The following is a 21,270-nucleotide window of genomic DNA, read 5'->3' as shown; positions in this document are numbered from 1 at the left end:
GCTGTAGAATGAAACTAAGTATACTGAGTGAATTTCAGTCTGCTGTTCCTGCTGAAGTACCCAACGGGAATAGTAGCACTATTCTGGAGAACCTAGAGGCAAAAAGGGAACAAACAGTAGAAGAGTGAAGAGTGAAAAAGGAGGTAGAAGAGACAAGAAGGAAAGACACAGTGGGATACTCCAGCACTAGAGAAAATCACCTCCACCCTTCTCAGCCAAAGGGAGAACTGCAGGGATACCTGACCTGCTGATAGCAGAAAAGGCGATGGAAATAAAAGCACACCTACAGAAACACTCAGTGAGAGCATGGAAAGTATAAAGATAACAGGAGAGAAAAGCAGAGCCTCAGCAGCAAGAATAAGCATACCAAATAACAAGAGAAAATCAAAAGACAATGCCAGGTGGAGAGGGTCACAGAAGAAGCAGTATCTACTTTTAATGAGATAAACTGCATTCTTCCATTTCCTCAGCCTCTGCTTATGAAAGCATCTGGCATCATGGCAGACAGGGGAAGCTCCTCTACTTCCAGACTACCACGCCATGGAAAAGCACTTGCAACTACAGGGTTAATATCACAGCCTGTCACTTCTTTGGGAAGTGCTATTTGGAAGTAAGTTTGTTAAGTGCTGAGTATTTTGAAATGATAAAAGAGTGTTGGAAAGGCAGAGACCTGAGTGCCGCAGAGAAAAATCCTGAGAGCAATAATACAATCTAACGAGTACGTGAACTCACTAGTAGAAATCCTGCCCTCCACGAACATAATAATGACATTTCCATTGTTCTCACTGAAGCAAAGATTACAGCCAGCAACTGATGGACATAAATTGAAAAAACATTCTCCAGTCAGGCTACACAGATTCTTGGGAAAAGAAAGACTGTCCTGTAATGCAAAATATTCGAAACATAACATTACAGAAAAAGCAAACATTAAAACTGTTTTAAGCATTTGAAATGCAGTTTAGAAAAATAATTAGAATCATACAGAAAGCTACGGTTATTGACATATTAAAATAGTTCAGGACAAAGGATGTGTTGCTTAGAAACTGAATGTACAGGAAAGATCAAACACACTCAGTTCTTTTTGCAAAAATCCAAGCATCACTTCTGGCCACAGACTGAAGTCAGTTAATAGCAATAAGAAATAAATGCATACATATGAAAAAATATTTATGTTAATTTATGTGTTAACGGTAAAACTGATGTGTTATGCTCTCACGTGCTGAAACCAACATTTGTCAAAGAAAGGTAAATCAGCAAGTGCCATTTCATTTCCCTATCCATTGCAAATTTTCTACCAGCTGTAAAAGCAAAGTACTTGAAAAACTTGACCCTTCTCCAGCCTCCCCCGCATGAGTCACCCAACCTTCCTCCAGTCATTAGGCTGTGCTTCCTGCTGGGAAGCAGCACTAAAACAAATGAGAGACACCAGCTCTGGTCACAGTTAGGGAGGCAATAAACTAGTGACAGGTATTTTTTTTTTTTTTTTTTTTTTATGAAATTTAAAAAGAGCTCCCATATATTATATGTATCGATGTAGTGCCAGTCCATGATGCTAGCTTAGAAAGAGTTGCATTTCTAAAGATCTTTTGAAGCACTCCAGTTCATTCCCCGTCCCGAACGCATGCTTTCCTTGCTCATATACATACAGGCAAAATAATATACTGTATTTTATATACTTCAAAAATATTACTGACAAAAATACTAAGTCACTTCCTTTCACTCTTTTAGCTCTATTAAGAGTAAATTTAAACCAAAATTTCACGGATGCAGTTCCAACTTTTCATGTTATTATTAAATCGGTATCAAATACTTGTCAAGTTTGAGTGTTTTAGAAGTTGACTCTCAGTTCACTTTTTCTCCTTTGCTTCAGTTCACCCATGATAAGTCTCTGTTCTAAAATATCTTTTATGCATCCACATTCCTGGGAAAGCCCCACTTTCCATAACCCAAAATAAATCCCAAATGAAGCATCCTTTGAGAGGAGTGATCGTGCTTAGTCAGCCAACTTAAACTAAAAATTTACCCTTTTCTGTCCAAGACCCTCCTGGTATTTTAGTTCCAAACTTGCCTACTAATGCACTAACTGTGCTAAGAGAACTACTGTCCCCATAAACTCCTTGGTTTCATTCCACGGCGCACACAGGAGACACAACCCCTTTAAACTTCAAGGAGTTCCCATTGCAGTGCAGAAGAAGAAAAATTCAGAGATTATGGAATAATCATCTCCAAATCGATCAATTTCCCCCTGAAGGTAAAAATCTGAAAGAAAGAAAAAAGTTGAACAGTTCCAGCTTGCCTTCTTGAAGGGAAAGCACCCCCAGGGCATGTTGTAGAATGATCCCCATCTCTTTCTCCTGGTGCTTATTAAGAGGTCATAGATTTCAGTTACACTACAGCATTCCCAAATGATAGCCCCAGCTAAGGACTATGACCTCTTAGTACAAGTACAGGGATATAAAATTAGGAATATTAAGGGTTCACATTAAGAAAGAAAGTGCCTCAACTATCAGTCATTTTGGAAGAGTGGTTGGGATTAACAGTGTATCTGGTGTCTTGTAAAAAACAGAGGAGCTTTAAGGGACTGAAGGGTCCAGCATTTTCTGGAAGTGCTGCACCCACCCTATGCCAGGGCTAAATTTCTATCTGAACATCACAATGGATTTCCACAACAGAGTATTCAATACAATAGGTGCCTTTCTCAAAAAGCACAAGGTATAGCTCAGAACATCCTGAGTGAAGTAAGATGTGCTCTCTCTTTGTCTTAGCCCTATTCCTTCTAACAGAGTCACATTATGGAAGCAGCAGTGGTTTTACGACCATCATAGCCAGGTTATTATGCCAAGACCAGAGAGGGAACAGAGTCTCTTTAAGGACCTTTCCCCTCCAACAATTCTCTTTTTCATAAAGAGACAGGTTTTTTACACCCTTCAGACAATGTTTGAAAGGATAAACTGAGCCCATAGAGGTGGTGTGTTAGTGAGCCACCATATCACCCGGAAGCCTTAATACTCTACAGCTGATTGTATAAACATGAATTAAGGTTCTTCTACAACTACATTAAGCAAAGTGTTAAAGAGCTGTGGGGCATTTTGTTACACTTGGCTTTCAAGCTATGAATTTAACTGCTGAACATATAAGTAATGATAATCTGTTGTACCTCCCATTCTGTTCATTTCTAAATGGTAATTAAAGCAAGCACCAATAATAAAAACAGCAAGTATTTCAAGAAAATAATTTTAGGAGGTGCGGGAAATTCACTGCTTAAAAAGACTAATTTGTCATGGCAACAAGATACAATTTGTAATACACTGACAATACATTATAAATGTTCTGGTAAAATAGAAGCATGTAATAAACAACAGGTATTTACAGTAACCGACTCTCCGAAACACCGTAGTCGATACAGACTGTAGGTGTATATATGTGCATGCATGCAAAACTCAATCACTTTATTTTTAATAGTGTGTCTATTAGAATCACACACATGAATTCCCATTGTACTGAATAAAGGTCAGGGTAGCTACGACCCTGTATCAGCAGCAGCTTTACAATTCAAAGTCTGTATTGCTAAGGACAGTGAAAAGCAAGACAAGCTTGGCCACAGGATCCATATTGATTACAGCAGTAATTGGAAGCAGCATAGTTATCATAGGGTAAGTAATGACTATTTTTTCCTTCTTCACATATGTGCCAGTGCTGATGATTCCCCCTACCCTACCCCACCTCCCTCTCCCCTGCAGGCTGTCTTCCTTGGACAATGAGAATTAGGAATTTCAGATGCATAGATCAAATAGTGATTATAGTACCGCTTTCCCAGAACTGGAATGAGCTCTGGCAGTTACGTCCTCCACACAAGTGCTTGATAAAGGTCAGTGGATTACCTCATGTCATCACCTGGCAGATCTCAGAAATTGGACCCTCTTCTGAAACAGGCGGGAGGTGCCACTCGAGGACTGGGAGAAGGAGGTTAGCGTTCAATGGGAAAGACACGACAGCCAAATGGTAACACAGAAAGAGACCCTGTACTGCCCACTTGGAAATGCTCTCTGAGGAAATGGCTTGACCTTTAGAACACCCAGCAGTGGCTATAAATAAATGTAGCAACAGACTGTCAATGTATAAAGCAAAGTCCTGAATCTAGCTAGGGCAAATTTTCAACAGAGTGCCAGGAAGGCAGTTCAACCAAGTCTAAAAAGCTAAGGAGCTGGGCAGGTCAGTACTTGGAGTCAGGGACAATGGCATAGTTAGCCTGATAAATAAGAAATACAAAAGCCAGACAAGGAATTATTTACAATGCTATCACAGCCCCCTCCGAAGCACGTAAGAAGAATGGGTAGGGGCTATTGCTTTTACGTCACCCACAATGGCATGTCAGGTACATCTAATTGATGGTCTCACAGCCCTAAGTCAAAAAGTACCACACAGACAAGTCTTCTGGTAGAGCTTAGACTATGACCTACTACTGAGTGGGACTTATAAAGAAGACACTAAAGTAAGGTAAGCTGTTACCTAAACCTCCAAGTCCATGCAGAAAATTGGATTCTGTCTGACGGGCACATGGGGTCTTTGAACCTGCAGCCCTGCATACTGTTGTCCTCAATCCTTATGCTTAGCAAAAGAGTACTTACTGAGAAGCTTTGAGAAGAAGTAGTCAAAAGCACGGTTCAAATGTTATGATGCCCCAGCCCCAGGATGACTGGACTGATGTTCCAGCTGGGAGCTAATACATTGATGCACATAACAGCACTTTGGCAAACCCCGCTGCCATGTTCCATTTGCCCCAGAAGGCCTGGATTGCTGCAAGATGAGCCCAAGTAGCACTAAAGACACTGCTAGACTATTTACCTGTGAAATACAGCTCAGAGACAGTTGTACCAAGCAACAGATCCAGTAACAACTTGTCTGGGGCTGCCTATACCAAAACCCCTTGCCAATGAGAACACCATTGTCTCTGGTTCAGCCATATCTGCTGCTTACCAGGCGGCCTGGCCAGCAAGGAGATGTCTCTGTCCATGGTACTCAGCCAGGCACAGGTTTTAGTGCTGCTGCAGCAATGTCCGGGCTGGGAAAATAGTTTGCCAATCTCCTAAAAGCTCACCTTCACACAGTGGGAAGTCCTTGGTGGACACATACTGCAGGTAAGTCAGCCACCACTACCCCTGCCAATATGGGCTACAAGAATTATCTGCTTTTTTTAAAGTGATGGAAAAATCAGGCTAGTGGAAGAGGAAAATTGGAAATCAAAGTGATCAGTAAAAGATATACAGGAAGCACTGAAAGCTCCCTGGAAGACACCACCGCTTGCTTTCCCTCCCAATTCCACACAGAACAGGAGATCTGGCATTTATAATTAATGCTCATGAACAGGTTTATTACAGGGGTTCCACAAGTCGAAACCAACAGTTCCACGATACAGACATCGGTTGTCTTCATTTACAAGGGGTCGCAGACAGACACCTCAGGAAGTGCAACACACTGCTTTTAAAATACCCAGGAGGTGAAGATCGAGTGGTTTTATGACTTATTAACAGTCTCAAGAGCAGAGATTAATGGTTTCTGAGCAAAAGGGGGAGGAGTTTATGCCTCATTGCCCATGTTGGCCATTCATCATGGATCTATTATCTCTCAAGGTAAGGACAGGGGTTTTGAAGACCAGCAAGAAGGCTATGCAGCCTACTTTCACAGCTTTGAGCCCCAGAGCAGTGAAGTTCCCTCCATGTCTGAGCAATACCAAGCTGCTGACAAGAATGTTTACGCAGAATTTTCATACGAACACCTAAGAGTGCAATTATCAAGACCTTCATCTATCCTCCCAAGGAGCGTACAGTTCTGCATATCAAGTTCTGTCAGGCAGATTCCCCACACTGCTAGGATTTTAGTGGGCCTTGGCCATTCTGTAACTTGTAGGAATTTTCCATCCAATACACTGACAGGCTTACTCCAATAGGCGTGCTTAGAGGCCCAGTCTCACAGAACCAAGCTTCACACAACTTCTATGCAATTTCCCAATGCTCTCTGAATTCAAAACTATGATCTTTAGACAAAACCATATTCTTTAGAGGTAGAAGTTACCAACCTACTCCCCGTAAGATCAAGAAGTATGAGTTGCACACATGGGTCCTGGATTACTTAATTCTGAAAGGAGGCAAGTCCACAACTTGCGAACTCAAAGAAGTCCATTCAACTACAATGTATGTTGGCTGGGATGGGAATTGGAGGAGCAAGACTGCTTTCCATTCTCTCCATCAAACAATGTCATTTTGTAGACAAGAAGTCTGAATTTGTGATTCAAAGCAAATGCAAAAGTAGAAGTAGGTCTCTGTAGAACAGTGACTATGAAAACCCTCTAGGGAAAAAGAGAGGCCTAAGCTTAAGTCCCCAGTCCAAGCACTGTTTGTCTTTCATTCAATAACTGTTTAATGTAAAATCCATATGCAGTCCTTGGTGCAAGAATTCTCAAGAGAAACAGGGTGACTCTCTCAAGTGAAGTAACTGTACTTGGCAAACAGTGCTTGGCAGTGTGCCACTAGCTGCAATGAGGCTGATGAATATGCTTTTGGTGCATCATAGATTTAACTTCTTAGGGTCCTTGTCCTCAGAAACACTTTTATCAGACTCAGATTTTTCTCTAGTTCTGCAGAAATGACCAAGGACCTTAGTATGTATCTTTTTTTTTTTCCACACAGATGGCAAAAACTGAAAAACAAGTGGCAAGATGTGCAATATATTTGGCCAGCTCTAGGCTTATTTTGCTAGCACGAAGAGCAATTCTAGCTAGGATATCAAACCATGACAATGCCAAGTGCTCACAAGATTTATCTTGTAGTCTCACTGTGAACAGCGTTCACCTTTTGGGACAAAATCCCCTGGAAAGCTTTTAAGTCTTCCAGTGAAGGAGATGATCCTGGCATTACCAACTCATTCAGAAAGATGAAAGATTCCTGGATGCTAGGAAGAAGAGAAAAGAGGCAAGAGAAGGACACCATTATAGAGGAATCTCTATTACCTCCTCTTTGGTAAGTCCATGATCACTTGTGGTGTGTGCTTTCTGTGAAGCTGTTAGGGAGCACAACCTCTTACTTCTAGACATACAAGAACGTAACGATCTGTTTATCAACCACACAGGAGGATTGTGCCCATGAAAACTAATTATGATCATAATCGGAAACACAGAAATACTGACTTGGCTAGAAGTTCCTAGGAGCCTAGTGATATGCCAGTGCTGAAGGAGAGTAGCACCCAGAATAACTGGTACCCAGTAAACCTGGGATAATTTTCAGGTGGCATGTGAGAAGAATCTCTGACCATAGCTAGAGAGCAGAACTGTATCTCCTTGTTGGTAGGCAATACACAACCATAATAAATAATCTTTTCAGCACCAGAAACAAGTCAGAGAATAACATGAACAACTCTCAACTCTACCTGACACACTTTCTCAACCTGTCAAAGCTTCAGGACTAAGCTAGAACCCAAAGCATAAAACTAAGTCTACCTAATCACCTGAAGTAAAATAAATATCACCAATGGAGAAATAGCTCATGCCTTTTCCCTCAGAACACCCTCAGTCTTGAAGCTAGGGCTGCATATGATTTAGCCTGCTTTCAGACAAGTTTTACAACCTGCAATGCCAACAGGGCTAGTAGGGAAGTAACACAACATGCACTAGGTTTACTGACATTCAGGTGGAAGATGGCAGTCCTGTGCACCAGCACCTCCATCACTGTTGAGCTATTCAAGTTAGCCAACTAGACTGGCATATTCGCTGCATGATTGCCTGAGTGCAAGGCAGCACAATAGGATGCTTCTTTTTCCAGTATTGCTTCTCTCGTGATTAAGACATCTGATTCCAAAGCAACCTACAGGATCTTCAAAAGAACCAAGCTTGATGAGAAGGTCTGTGAACACACAGAGCCAGCCAGAGGAAAGGCAGTTCTTACCTATACTAGGAAGACACCCTACAGCACAGTCCTTGACAGTTTGAACAGAAAGGAGAAATAAACAGCACAAAACACTGTGCAGAGAGGATAGACTATAAGTGAAGCAAGAGATTAGGGCAAGTGTGTGATAAACCATAACAGCATATATGCCAGAAGTGCAGAAGGTTAAGTGTTTTTTCAACTATCTACTGGTAGAGAGAGAAGGTGCAGTTGAGGATTCAGTAATGCACCAGACTTGGTCCTGTGTGCATGTTTCTGCAGTGGGATCCAACCTGTCACATACAAGAAGGACATCAGGTTCATAATCATGCTGAGTCCTTTACTTATGTACATGACTTAAAGGATGACGATGTGCAAGTGGCTTATGAGTAATTAAATGGAAATGCTGCAGGAAGGATAGAGTGAGAAAAGCATTAACATCAGAGAGAAACACTATTAAAACCATATTTTTATTGCCAATCTTTTGTAATGACTAAATTAATATAGTACAGCATCTTATCTGCCAGTGGTTACAACTATTGCAAAGAATTTTTTTTGGACTTCCCCCCCCCCCCCCCGTTCATCCATTATCTGTTTTTCACAAACATCACAGGATTTGTCAGCAATTAACATAAATAAATCATCACCTTTTCAGAGAAAGCTTTAGTACAAGAATTTCAGATGATAGCAAAGAAATATTACTAAATAGCTCATGAAGGACCTACTCCATCCCCCACTGAAGTCAATGGGAACTTTTCATTGACTTCAATGGATATTGGATGAGACCCAAATTGAAAAGATCAATAGCACACACATTAGAATAAAAGAGCAGCTATGCCCTCCTCTAGAAAAAGAACATGAGTTCAATTCAAACAACAGATTACAGGAAGGAACCAGTTGGGGAGAACTTTTTTTCTTCTCCTTTGACAAAATCTGCAAGAGGGCAGCAATTCAAGATCCTAAGAGGTAGATCTCACAGAGTTGCAAGTAACTCTCATCTTCCAGTATGCTCTGAATAGGTGGGGGTGGACTGACACTGAGAGACTGGGGACACTGTTTAATAAACCAGCTCTGCTTTCCCCATTCATGTCTTTTGTTGAGAGTGTGAAATGAAGATTCAACAAAGCAATTTCATTCCTTCCCCTGAAGTGTCAGAGCTTCAGAAGAACACATCTAACATTTTCAGATGCTAAAACTAGAAGCCCCAGTATCAATTGGAGAACCTACAGTGGCAAGCCCCATTCTCAAGCACATTACAAGGCTGGTAGAATTAGGGGCAGTCAAGACACTATGGCAGTCAGCTCTCATGTTTTACACTCCAGGGATTTACTGAAGGGTGTCTTAAGCCATTGTTCTGCCTTCCTGTTTGTTCCGTCAATGTAATTGTTGATTTTCCCAGTATAACTGTATGGAAAATGACCCTACAACTGGGTCAACATGCACAGTTCATAAATTCTTGCAGTGCAGTTCCCTAAGCATCTCATAGAGCACCTCCACAGCTCAGTAAAATCCAGACAAGTGGCAGCTTGCTCAGCCATCTGAAAAATCAGAGTATGGAGGGCTTCAGAACTCAAATGTGAACCTCAGAGGCTGACAGCCCTGGCATTTTTAAATAAATGGGAAACTTTCTAAATAGTCCAGGTGACCCTTCAGCACCTGAGATGAGGCCCAAATTGGAAAGATCATACATCAGGATGGATGGTACACTCTGTCCTCCTCCACAGAGGACACAGCTAACCCAAACAGAATTTCATTAAAGAAATTCAATTTTGGTAAACTTCTTTGCCTTCATTAACAAAACAATGACAGAAAAATAGCTTAGGGTGTCTACTAGTTTCACAGAGACTCCTCCAAAAGGAGAGAACCAAAGCAATTATCTAACACCCCCGTGCTTCAGAAGACTGATGAGAAAAGAAGGTGCAACTGCCACTCCATGGTAGTACTTTTTTTTTTTTTTTTTTAAGAGTTGAATTTTAGTTTTTTTTTTGTTTGTTTTGTTTTGTTTTTAGCCAAGAAGCATATGCAGTTTATGTTTTTATTCACTTCATTAGCTTTCAAACAGTCTGATCTCTACCCATTCCCTACCACAAGTTTACTTGAAAAAAAAAAAAAAAAAGGTATTTTTAGGGACTTAATTTCCTTCAAGATTCCTTTTCATTCCCCTACCCTCTGATACTATACATCTTTTCCCATGTTCCCATGTGTACCTCAGATTAACTAATCTGGTGTACTTGTTTTCACCCTCATTTAGCATTGCAATTCAGCAAGAACTGATGTGCTCAGGAGCAGTGCTCCAGGTCTCTTCCTACTTACTGCTCCCTCTTCCCTTTTTTTTGTTGTTTCCCAATCCAACCGTGCAAGCACTGTTCAGTGCATCCTGATTGCAGCATTAAAGCAGAGAACCCACTCAGTAGAAGAAATCAGGCTTCTGCTATGGAGGGAGAGCAGTAACTAACTAACCAGGAAGAAGAAACAGCCACATCACATCAAGGCGGAAAAAAATGTGGATGAATAAATGGGATCTGAGGTAGGAAAGAAGAGACACAGAGGATGAGGGTAGAGGGAAGGCCTTCTGCAAGAGGGAAAGAAGAGACAAGCCAAAACCACTAATTTTTCAAAATAGAAAGAGCAAAAAATACAGATATGAACAAAAGGAATAAGTAATGTAAAAAGTTTTGTTGTTTTAAGTCAACAAAGAACATCCATACTGCCTGAAACCATGAGCGATATAGACAAATACATTATGGAGGTTCATAGGAGTGATTACAGAATGGCTGAGCTGTCTGTATCTGAAGTTAGAACATTTTGAAAGCAAGAAAAGGCAAAACAATATATTAATAAAAGTAAACATTTCTTGCTGCTGCAGATTTTCATCTTCTGTGACCTGAAGTTGGAATTAAAACCATTTGGCAAATTCACATTACTTTGTCAACTGCTCTTCTGCTCCTGCCCACTTATTCCTCTCCCAGTCACCTTCTTTTCACACTTTATTCTCAGGAGCAGTACTGCTACGTGATTTTTATGTCATCCTGCCAGGACCTAGCCTAAGGATCTACTGGAACCAAAATAACCCAGAAAGCTCTCCAAACATGAGTGCAGGCACACTTTCTTAAAGCATTCCAAAAAGGGAAAGATGGCTTTCCTGGTTTATAACTTCATAATAAAGAAAGGTTTTTAACATAACAGCGCTGCAAAATTAATGCATTTTACACTGTAGTGGCTAATACTAAACTACCATCTAATAAAAATCAAAAATGTCTTTCTACTGATATTGAGTCTGTTTGGACCTATGGTGCATACCATCAAAAGAACTACTAAATCTAAAGAGCAAAATTCAGCAGATCTCATATGATTTTGTAGGTGAGAGAGCTGTCTAGAATCATTTCAGTGAGCAACTCCGGTTGGCTACAGGTCTATTCACACAGCTGTACTCAGCTCAGCAGTATTTGATCAGCACTCAGTTTTGCTCCTTGACTAAAACAGATTTAATTTTTCTCCTCTAACAATTTGCTTAATTCCTCTCTACGTTTAGTTACTGATTACTGTACAATTATTTGAAGTTAGCATATTAGACTAAAGCAATATCCAGTCCACATCTACAACGTGCCACGGAGTAAATTCATCCATTATGCAACTGTACTTAAACTCCTCTTAGAAATACCCTCTGTATTCACAAGTGACTTTGGAAAATAGGCATATAAGCAAAGTATGGAAAGCTGTACAGTATAAATCTAGAAAATTCACACAGCAGCCTGGGACACAGACAGCTAAAACGCATTTTATTTAAAGTAACAATGCAGTAATTATCCATACATCCTTCAGTATGAAGAAAATTTATAGTGCCCTATTTACAGTATAACACCATCCCAGAATCCGTTTATAAAAGGTCTCACCCAAGCATTCAAGAGCAGGAATAAAATAACTGAGAAAGAAGAGGGAGATCAGAAACAGAAAATAGGAAGCAGAAATAGAACAGTGCAAGAAGCCACGAAGTGATAAGTATTGTTTACCTGTCAGTTGACATTGATTAATCTTGTGTTCTGTGATATCACTCAGTGACTCAAACACCTGGAGGCAGCTGTCACAGCTGTGCACAGCTTCTTCTTCTAACTCCTCCCCTTCATCCGGCCTTTTCTTACAGTCTAGCACTTCTCCATCTTCTGCCTTGTCTTCTAGTTTACAGTTAGGGTCTGAAAGAAAATCAAGACCATGACTTCAGGCATCTAAGCAGAACACCTTTAAAAAGAAAGAAAAAAAATCAAGACAGGTTCTTGAGGTAATGATGAGAAGAAACACATTTGGCATAAGCCCGCAGAACGCTGTAGATTTTATTGCTAAATAAGCAAAGGAGTATTTTTTTTATTTTTTTTTCTAATCTCGATGAAAGGAGACTTTCTCTTCTGCACTCACAAACGCAGCACTACTTCTCACTCAAGCAATTCTTCCATGCTTCAGTGTTAAGTTTGTCAATTTTATCAGAGCTACCGAAGTGGCTTTGATCACTGTACAAAAGGATAAACCACCTATGCAATTAGTTTTCAATGAAAAGAAAAAATCAAATCAATGAGTGTGCAGGAACTTCTTTTCACTGTTAACTACAGCATTTCACAGGAAATTACCAGAATTAAGAGACTAACAAATTTGATTTACATAAACATGAAATTAATCTTGATTTCACAACCCACTCCAATACTCCATCACTATGCTATTTGAAGCAAACAAAACTCGCCTATGACTTAAGACAAGCCCAGTGAAGTTCCTGCATTTGCCTGATCATGGAAAACTGGGAAGTAGCTACTTTAACAGGCAAGCAGTGCACAAGGAGAGGTTTGTCTGACACGTTAACAAGCAGTTTGGGGATAGTGAGATAGCTCGGAGAAGCATCCTGAGCCCAGCTGATGCTTCTGAGCTGGAAGAAAGGCACCCACCCGCATCCCCTGCACATGGAGAAGCCACGCTGCTCACCGCACCGCTACAGTTCTGCCAATGGCCAGTGCAAAGGGAGATAATGCCAAGTCGAGAACTTCCCTCCTCCTCCTCCTCCACCTCCTCCTCCTCCTCCTAGGAATGGCGCAGCTTTAACTACTCCTGACTTTTTGCCCACTTCACTAAAGACTTCCTTCAAAAGACAGAAATAAAACAAGCTGTCTTCCCTAATAAAGCAAGCTGGCACTTAACTTTGTTTTTCCTTGGGAACCACAGCACAACAAGTGAAACGCAGAAGAAAAATGGTTGTGTACATTCCAGCAAGAGGAATGCAAGTGTTTCACCACTTTTCCCTTCTCTACTCTGGCCGCCTTGTTTTTCCTTTCAGATATTTGAGAGAGCTGAGACAAAACGAGTCATTTTAGCAAGCAAGGATAAACTCATATAATAACAGGAGACTGTGCAAGTGCCTTTTAAGACGTCACGCTCTTTAGCCAAGTGGGTGACTAACCAGGAGCAGGCTCCTTGTCCGCAGCAACGGCGAGGTGGTGCCTGCATACCCGCTTTGTCCAGCACCGCAATTGATTAGGATCACAAACAATTACATGACAGAGGAGTAGCTACAACGTGCTAACACCAAACCCTAAGTAGAACCAGGAAGGGGTGAGGAGGAGGGGAATACCACTCAAAACCACTCTTAAATCCTCTGCCAGAACCCTACAGTGATGCGGGCACAGCCGTCTGTGTATCTGCCACCATGCACGAAGTGCAGCCACTCCGGCTGCCCACAACAAAGGTCGGGGCTCTCATCTTCCTCCTCCATCCTTCAGTCCACACCACTGCACCCTTGCCCTTCGACGGTTCACATACAGACGGACCCGCGAGCAGAAACTGCAGAAACTGGAACTGACCCGTGTCAGGAAGTCTTCCTCATGCTGCGTGGCTCGTGATCAAAACTGAGGAATTTCTTTGACAGGGGTAAAGGGCGGAATTTATTTTTGAAGGAGTTGTGTTACACAAGGAAAACAGACTAATTTTCAAAAATAAAAAACACATTCTGAAGGCAAAAATACATTTGCTGCGCAAAAGCCCTGCCTACACCCAGAGTATGATTTCTGTGTGACATTCACGAGGTTCTTGCAAGAGGGAAAACTTCAACTTGGGCAGCTATTTCCAAATAAAGGAGTAATCTGCACATTTACAAAGGAAAAAAAAAAAAAAAAAAAAAAAAGGATGCTAATCAAGCAGAAGGATTCCATGGCATTTTATCTATTTTTAAATGCTGTATACGAATCTAAATAACTTACACTGCAACTACATTTTCCAAGATATTTTGCAAGATTAATGAAAGTGCTTCAAAGACCACCAAGTTATATGCAGTACAGAAAAAGAAATAATTGTCTTAACTGTTGCAAACTGACCCAACATCATTAAACACTTGTTGGAAGGCAGCACGTGCGCATCGCATACTATTAGTTGCTCAGCTCGAGCTCCCAGTTTCATCTCATAAAACTGACAGCACTCAGGGAAATGTGGGCACTGGGTCTGAATTTTAACACGAGTATTTAAATGCTGCACATAAAGTTTACAGACCTGTTTGTTTTAAAATAAGGGTAGTGTCTGACTCTGCTTTAAGTACAATGCTGAAGGAAAGAAAAGGGAGGGGAGGGAATTCTCCAGACTTATTATTCAGAAACGCTTACACTTTACAGAATTCAGCAACACACACACACACGTATGCACACACGCACCCCTTAGTGCACAAAAGCCAAAAGAATCGCTCAATTTAAAGCTTCCTACTTAGAGACCAGTTATTAAAATTAGAATCATTTTAAGACTAATAAATGTTTTGCTTCTCCTTCTGCATTTGCAGATATAAACTCTACAGGGACAGAAGTCAGTCAAGCTTATTCCCTTCTGCTGCAACTTTAGAATACGTGCTGGAGCCAACTGGCACATTTGTTTTTAGGTCAACACTTAAGTGGGACCCTCTGGGACCTAGGTTCGAGTTTAGCCTACAACAGCTTTGTGAAACGAGTTCTGGCAGTCTCAGCCCCTCTCAATGAACGCATTTCCACTGTGAGCCACTTCCATGAAAAGATGGCACCACAAAAATCAGAAGGTATTTCAAGAGAGAAAATACCATGTATACACTTTGTGAATAGATAGCTTTCTGTTACAGCAACAAATGTCTTCCATCATGAGTTAGTCTAACCCTAACTGGCTCGTTAAAATGAGGATAAGCCGCCTTATTTGAGATCCTCTGTTGAGAGCATGGAATAAAACACATTTTATAAATTCAATACGCATTCATCTATATTTTCTCCGTAGCCTCCTGTTTAAACCTCATGCGCACACACAGACTTCAGGGCAAATGCCATTCATCTCCCACATTTCCTTCTCCCCAGCATCTGCAACTACCACAAACACAATTCCGTCAGCCAAGACTGGCTTGATAGTAGGATTACCTTTCCCAACATCTGCAAATGCCACTGTCATTTCCAGAGGCTTCCCGGCCCTAATTCAGAGCCCAACTGAATTTTTTCAATGCGCATCAGCAACAATGCACACACCGGCTCCATCTGCAGATATAATTTAAAATTATCTAGTATGGAAAGAAGGACTACATTTTCGGAACAGAAATAAATTCAGCCTATTAAGGCACTTCCAGAAAAACAAATAAGAAGAAGGAGAAAAAGAACAGTTGTCTTCTGTTACCGATTATGTTAACATTTTTTATAAATGGAAATTAAAAGAAGCATGATTTTCTCATTACTATGTTCCCTGGCAGGTGGCTTGCCCTATCCCTTCCTCCTCCTCCTCATAAGGGATGTTATTGCTGTAACTTGGTCTAATAAAACTGCAACTTTGGGGAAAATGAAAAATTGCATTGGCTTAAAAGTGTTGGAGGCAATAAAGCCATGGACTTCAATTAATTTCAAGTATGGGAGCGGTTTAAGGCCAACCAGCAGAAATTCTATTTTGTCCATGTAAAAATGAGGTTTCACCACATTTACTTTTTATAACCCATATAAAAGTCAAGTAAAAGTAATGAATATCTAAAAGCCATCTCAGTGGACTGGCAAAGACTATCTGTATTCTTGAAACTCATCTTACATATTTCTGCCTATGCTACAAGGATCCATAGCTAATCACAAGTAAAACATCAAACTACCAAGAAAACAGCCTACTTTCCAACCCATTTCACTGCCTTGCAGTAGACCTCCTTCCAAGCCACTTCTGCATGGAAAAGTGCTGGCAAAAGAAAGGAAAACTAAGATCATGTGGTTATAATTATTACCAGGCAAGGAATATTTCTTCAGCTCAGTGGTAAAGTAAAACTCTGTCGCTCTCTGCTCCCAATAGTGTCCATCGCAAAACAACTGCCTCATTAAATCTCTGCAGTAAGATTAATATGCCGTAGCTGCACTACATTTATAACTTGGTACTCTATAAAAAGCACATTTAATGGTTAGAGCCAGAGCTTAGATACAAAGTATTACTATAAAAACTTCTGGCAGTGTGTATACAGTGTGGGCCTTCTGTACTGCGCACTGTATCAGAAGGGTTTTTGTTTTTCACATCGGTATCGCATTCTTGCTATGGAGAAAAATAAAACTTTAAATTTCACCTAGAAACAGACAGAGAACCCAGGACACGACGGGAAATAAATAACTAGCAAGATGACTTAACCACTGAGAATTAGTTTAAGAAAAAATGCAGAAAAGCAACCATTCCTTGTCATATTGACCTCCACTTTCAGTTTCTCATTTCTTTATTTCTTCAACTTCATGTGTTTATAGTAGTACAAGTTTGCTTTTTTTCCCCCTCCCAAGTGTGCAGATAGCTAAGTGGAGACATTAGTACATTCAGAAGAGTTTGAGAAATTTTCCATTCAAAAAGCAGAGCACTCTCTCACTTTTATTTCCTTTTTTTAAACAATACGGTTTACACGCAGAGCTACTAGAACTCCTGAAAGGCACCAAGCACAAACCCACAAGACACAAACGTGTCCTAGCCAAAAATGAAACCAACTGCCTCCTCCTTCCTGAGAGGAATAACTCCACCTGTTTTCAAACAAGTTACCTAGGCACAGTCAGGGACAGCTAGCCTTCTAGGAACAGCCTTAAGGCTTAAGCCCTTACTCCAAAAGGTGACCTCAGCTGGATGAATGGGACTATTCATATGAGTCAGTGCTGCTCCCCAGGTAAAGCCCTGTAGAATCGGTACCAAAGACAAAAGCAAAGTACTCCTTGAACTCCCAGAATCAAATTTAGAAAGAAGAGCCCTCCTTGTTATAGGGAATTAACAATTATTTCTTCATGATTATTAATGATACATATCCCGTGATCCTAACTCAAACACAAGCTTTGTCCACCCAAATCCACTAAGTTCAAATTGAGGATCCCTGACTGGTAAGGAGTTATACAAACAAACACGTAAGAAATGACCCCTAGCCACATATTTTACAGACATGAAAATACTTGATATGGAATGAAAATTCAAGTTCATCTGAAATGGCATAGGCTGGGTTTTAATGTGGGGGATGTAGAGGAGGATTATTTATAACAACAACAACAAGAAAAGCATGCTGGACTTTTCAAAACATCTCACCATCAGTTGCCTGAGCTGCAAAAGGCAGAATTTCTAATTCTCAGGAACTGAAAGGTGAGGGGAGATAAATGCTACTCTCCATGGTGAGCCCCAAAAATGTATTCTAAGCTGAAAGGGAGGAGGAAGAACACAGGCTTTACAAAAAATCACCCCGATAAGAAAAATCATCCCTCACACTGCTGTCAAACAGTAAGCAAGCACTAACGAAGGAATTCAGCATTACCAGTTTGTGCGGCTGTGTGTCCCACACCTGCCTGCTGGTCCTCTGTTTCATTTTCTTCTACTGTCAGAAAAAAGGTAAACAAAACAAAAACAAAACAAAACAAAAATGTTAGGCAGGTAGCTGAAGTGTTCCAAGCATCTTTACACCAGCTTCAGTTCTGAAAGCCAGTAATGCTTGTACAACACAGCCAAGAAAAGCTGACACAGGTCCACTGCAAAGTGCAAACAGAATGCGCTGCTTTATGGAAGCTACATATCTGGGAGCAGAGTGACCAAATAGGTTTCATGCCTTAAAAAACAAATCGAATTTCCTCTGGGATACGTGTCTTCAACAGACTCTACTGTATTTGGTTATGGAACTAAATGAGAGAATAATTCTGGGCTTTAAGAGTCTGCTCACTCGCTCCACACGGATAAGAGAAAGCCTTCTCCTGGCAGACGGGAGAGGTGTATGTGCTAATTCATACATAAGCTTTAAAAAAATAATAATAATAATCCTATATTCAGTAGCAAGCATCTCAGCAGTGCAGACAGCCTTGCAAAGGAGAACTAACCCCATGCTGTTTTACTGTATACACCATGCCAGCATCTTTCCCTTGGCTCACAGCTTTCCAGAGCAGAGGAACTAAAAACAATACAATTTTTGTCAGATTCACTATTCAAAACTTGTTGGGCCAAAGTGAACCTAACAACAGCCATTCTGCTGCTATTTTGAAAAATTAGAGAGCTGTTCTGGTATGCTCTGATATGATGCCTAAGTAAGATTGACTCTCCCAAATAAAAGTAAGGGAAGAGCTAAAAGGCAGAACCATTTCCTTTTCATTCTCCCAAAGACTGAGGTCTTTGAGCTAGGGAGCAGCAGAGAGAAAAGAATTCTTTCTCCCTCCACAGGGGAAAAAGCTGAAAGGGGAAAGACTGCACTTCTACAGTATTTCCGCTTCCATGAATTTAGGCCTCAAAAAATCATCATGCAAACTGAGTTAAAATGCAAAGATTTGGGGGCTTTTTCCTGGTTCTTGGGACAACAGATTACAACACATTTAAATCTAGGCATATATTCAAAAGAAGAGATATGTATACACACTCCACAAGTACCTCTTTTCCTCCTCCGCCAACCCCAAGGCTTCATACAATTGGTTGTTTCTAGAATCTGGGTTTCTAGAAAAAAACACCAGTTTTCATAAGGACACTCTTCGGATACGAGGAACCCGAAATACATAAGAAAGAGTCAAGCACAATTTCTGAAGGACTCTAAACAATCTCTCTCTATCCCAGAGCTGTGCCTCGTAAGCACACTCTTCTCATCAGCAGCGACCTAATAAAGCTTCCCAGGCCCCAGAGTCAGTCAAATATTTCACAAAATAAGATTTTATGAGCTGACTGTTTCACTTGAACTCCTGTTTTGCAGCCACGAAGCTACCAGTACTTCAGTCCTGATAATACTGTATGTTTTTCTTTGTTATGCTGAAGCATTCATCCCAGCAGTCCTCAAAGCTAAAGGAAAACGGTCAGACAAAGAGAGCAATGGGAGAAGCTCATGAAAAGGACAGCTTCGAGGAACACGTGGTCAAACTCAAGCTAAGCTAAACAGATTTTTCAGTAGGACGGCACAGATCAATAGACTTATTAATACAGGAAGAAATATAATGAATACAACTAGAGGACAATAAAAATAATAATAATAATAATAAAAGAAGCCTTTTGTGACCCCCCTCAAAGGCCCCAGTGCAAACTCTGAAGCAGCCCAACCTGTCCCCAATTATGCCCACCACCCGCTGTGGATTTATTTAAAAACAAACAAACAAACAAAACAAAACAAAAATCACCTCCAGAGCAAGCTCTAGAAGTGCAAGCAAGAGTCTATCGTTCCACCCCCAAGGAGTCAACTCAGCTTAGTCATCAGTCATACCCATCAACCACAGCCAAAGTTGTAAACATAGCCATTATTTATCAATGAAATTCTCAGCCACGATACATGCCTTAAGTCTGAACTCAGTCCAAAACAGCAATTTAGAAACTCTTAACATTTTTCAAGTCTCAAGATGGACCTGAGAAGCCCAAACACGAACTTCTCGAGAACTGACTCACAAGTGGGAAACTTCAAAACCGTACGCTATCTGTTGAGAAGTAAACAGAGCCTGCTTCTTTCAAGTGGATCTCCACTTAGAGGCGTATGCAAACTGAAATGCGGGAGTGCATCCCTGCTGCTGCTCTGTGCTGAGCATCCCCTGCAGCAGCCGCAGTACCTGGACCTCTCGCTGCTAGCGAGAAGTGACTGCACACCAATACGTGGTCGGCTTTGCACTACTGACGGGTGGGTATACCAACCATTTGTAGGGCTTAAAATGAAAATAAAATTAAGCAAAGAACCCCACCCCACATGGATACTGCCTAACAAATTGTTCCCATGTACGGTTTTGTAACTGTAACTCAAAAAATGTGCCAGTATACACCTTGTGAAATCAAGTGATTAAAACTTCCCCACTATTTAGGGATATGAAAATTCTGAGAGAGATGAGGTTTGCTTTTGACAAAGGCTATGTCTTTATTACACTAAAAATTGGAGACAAGTGTCAGAGCAGGTAACTTTGGGCTTAGCATCTTTCTAAATCGAGCTCTTTAAGAATTCTGAGTCACAAAAGAATCAAGTAGGTCACAACAGGCCACGGCACAAAGACTTGCTAATAATACTCAGTGAGAGTCACGTATTTGTCACGAAAATTAAACCTCACTTAGGGGGGAATATGGTAAAAAGAATAAAAAAGCCACCCCACAAAATCGACAGAAGAAGGGAAATGTTTGCATTAGCACAACCCATCTACACAACAGCATCTCCTTTTCCCTTCTTTAAGTCCGATCATCCTTACAGCCACCACGGGTAGCTGTTACATTAAGAAAGGTTCAGCTGGTAGCATCAGAGCTCCCAATTAGCACTTTATGCCTTTCCACAACAAGACTCTGAAAACTTCAGTACTATTTAGCTCTCGTGCCACTGTTAAACTCGCCTGAGTGTGAGAAGCAGCATGACATACAGCTGGCATTACCATCCCTGAAGCATTACCTATACCATTTTCTTTCAGGAGATGAAGGCAACTTTAAACAAAGCCTATACAGTAATACACTTTAAATGTTACTAACCAAAAACATTGCTCTAATGCTAGCGTGGAATGTAACTAAAAAAAAACCCACGAGGATGATATGCAAATAAAACAGTAGCATGTATGCACTACTATTAATTCAAACGTCAAAATTACTGATACTCTAGGACTGTAATTGTGCATATGGGTATCATCTTCAGTACAGCATTTAGCACATCCTAGCATAAGATAAATTCTAGATAACAAAGTGATAGAATACTAATAAAAGGAGAGGCCTCAGGAAACAAGAACAATAGCTTATGAATCCGGACTATGAATAAGTGATGTTCCTGCTGAATAGCCCTTCCAGATACACTTGAAATAATGTTGTCACAAAAGCAGCAATATCCCTTGTCCTTACTCCTTACAATTCCCTGCTTCCGACCACAGGTCACCTGTTTTGTTAGCTGTAGAAACATTTTGTGATTGACTACCTCTTCCTTGAAACAAAATAT

The 21,270-nt window shown here is 40.7% G+C and overlaps 1 protein-coding gene across 14 annotated transcripts in view; it reads right to left on the bottom strand.

Moving 5' to 3' along the window:
* The window catches only part of ZNF521 (zinc finger protein 521), a 232,772-nt gene that overhangs the window by 196,389 nt on the left and 15,113 nt on the right, over positions 1-21,270 (bottom strand). For 6 of the 14 annotated variants that reach the window (XM_032183429.1, XM_032183430.1, XM_032183419.1 and 3 more), the window contains 3 exons: positions 18,774-18,836; positions 17,680-17,739; positions 11,927-12,106 (listed from right to left, as the gene is read on the bottom strand). In XM_032183429.1, the coding sequence (XP_032039320.1) occupies positions 11,927-12,106; positions 17,680-17,739; positions 18,774-18,836 (303 nt within the window). Of the gene's footprint in view, positions 1-11,926; positions 12,107-17,679; positions 17,740-18,762; positions 18,837-21,270 lie in introns of those variants that run through there. The other 8 variants (XM_032183431.1, XM_032183427.1, XM_032183425.1 and 5 more) reach the window with 4 other exon arrangements.

The sequence above is a fragment of the Aythya fuligula genome, chromosome 2 (genome assembly GCF_009819795.1).
Source record: "Aythya fuligula isolate bAytFul2 chromosome 2, bAytFul2.pri, whole genome shotgun sequence".
Lineage (NCBI taxonomy): Eukaryota > Metazoa > Chordata > Aves > Anseriformes > Anatidae > Aythya > Aythya fuligula.
Note: the sequence above shows the minus strand (reverse complement) of the source record. Positions and strands in the feature narration are given on the sequence as shown.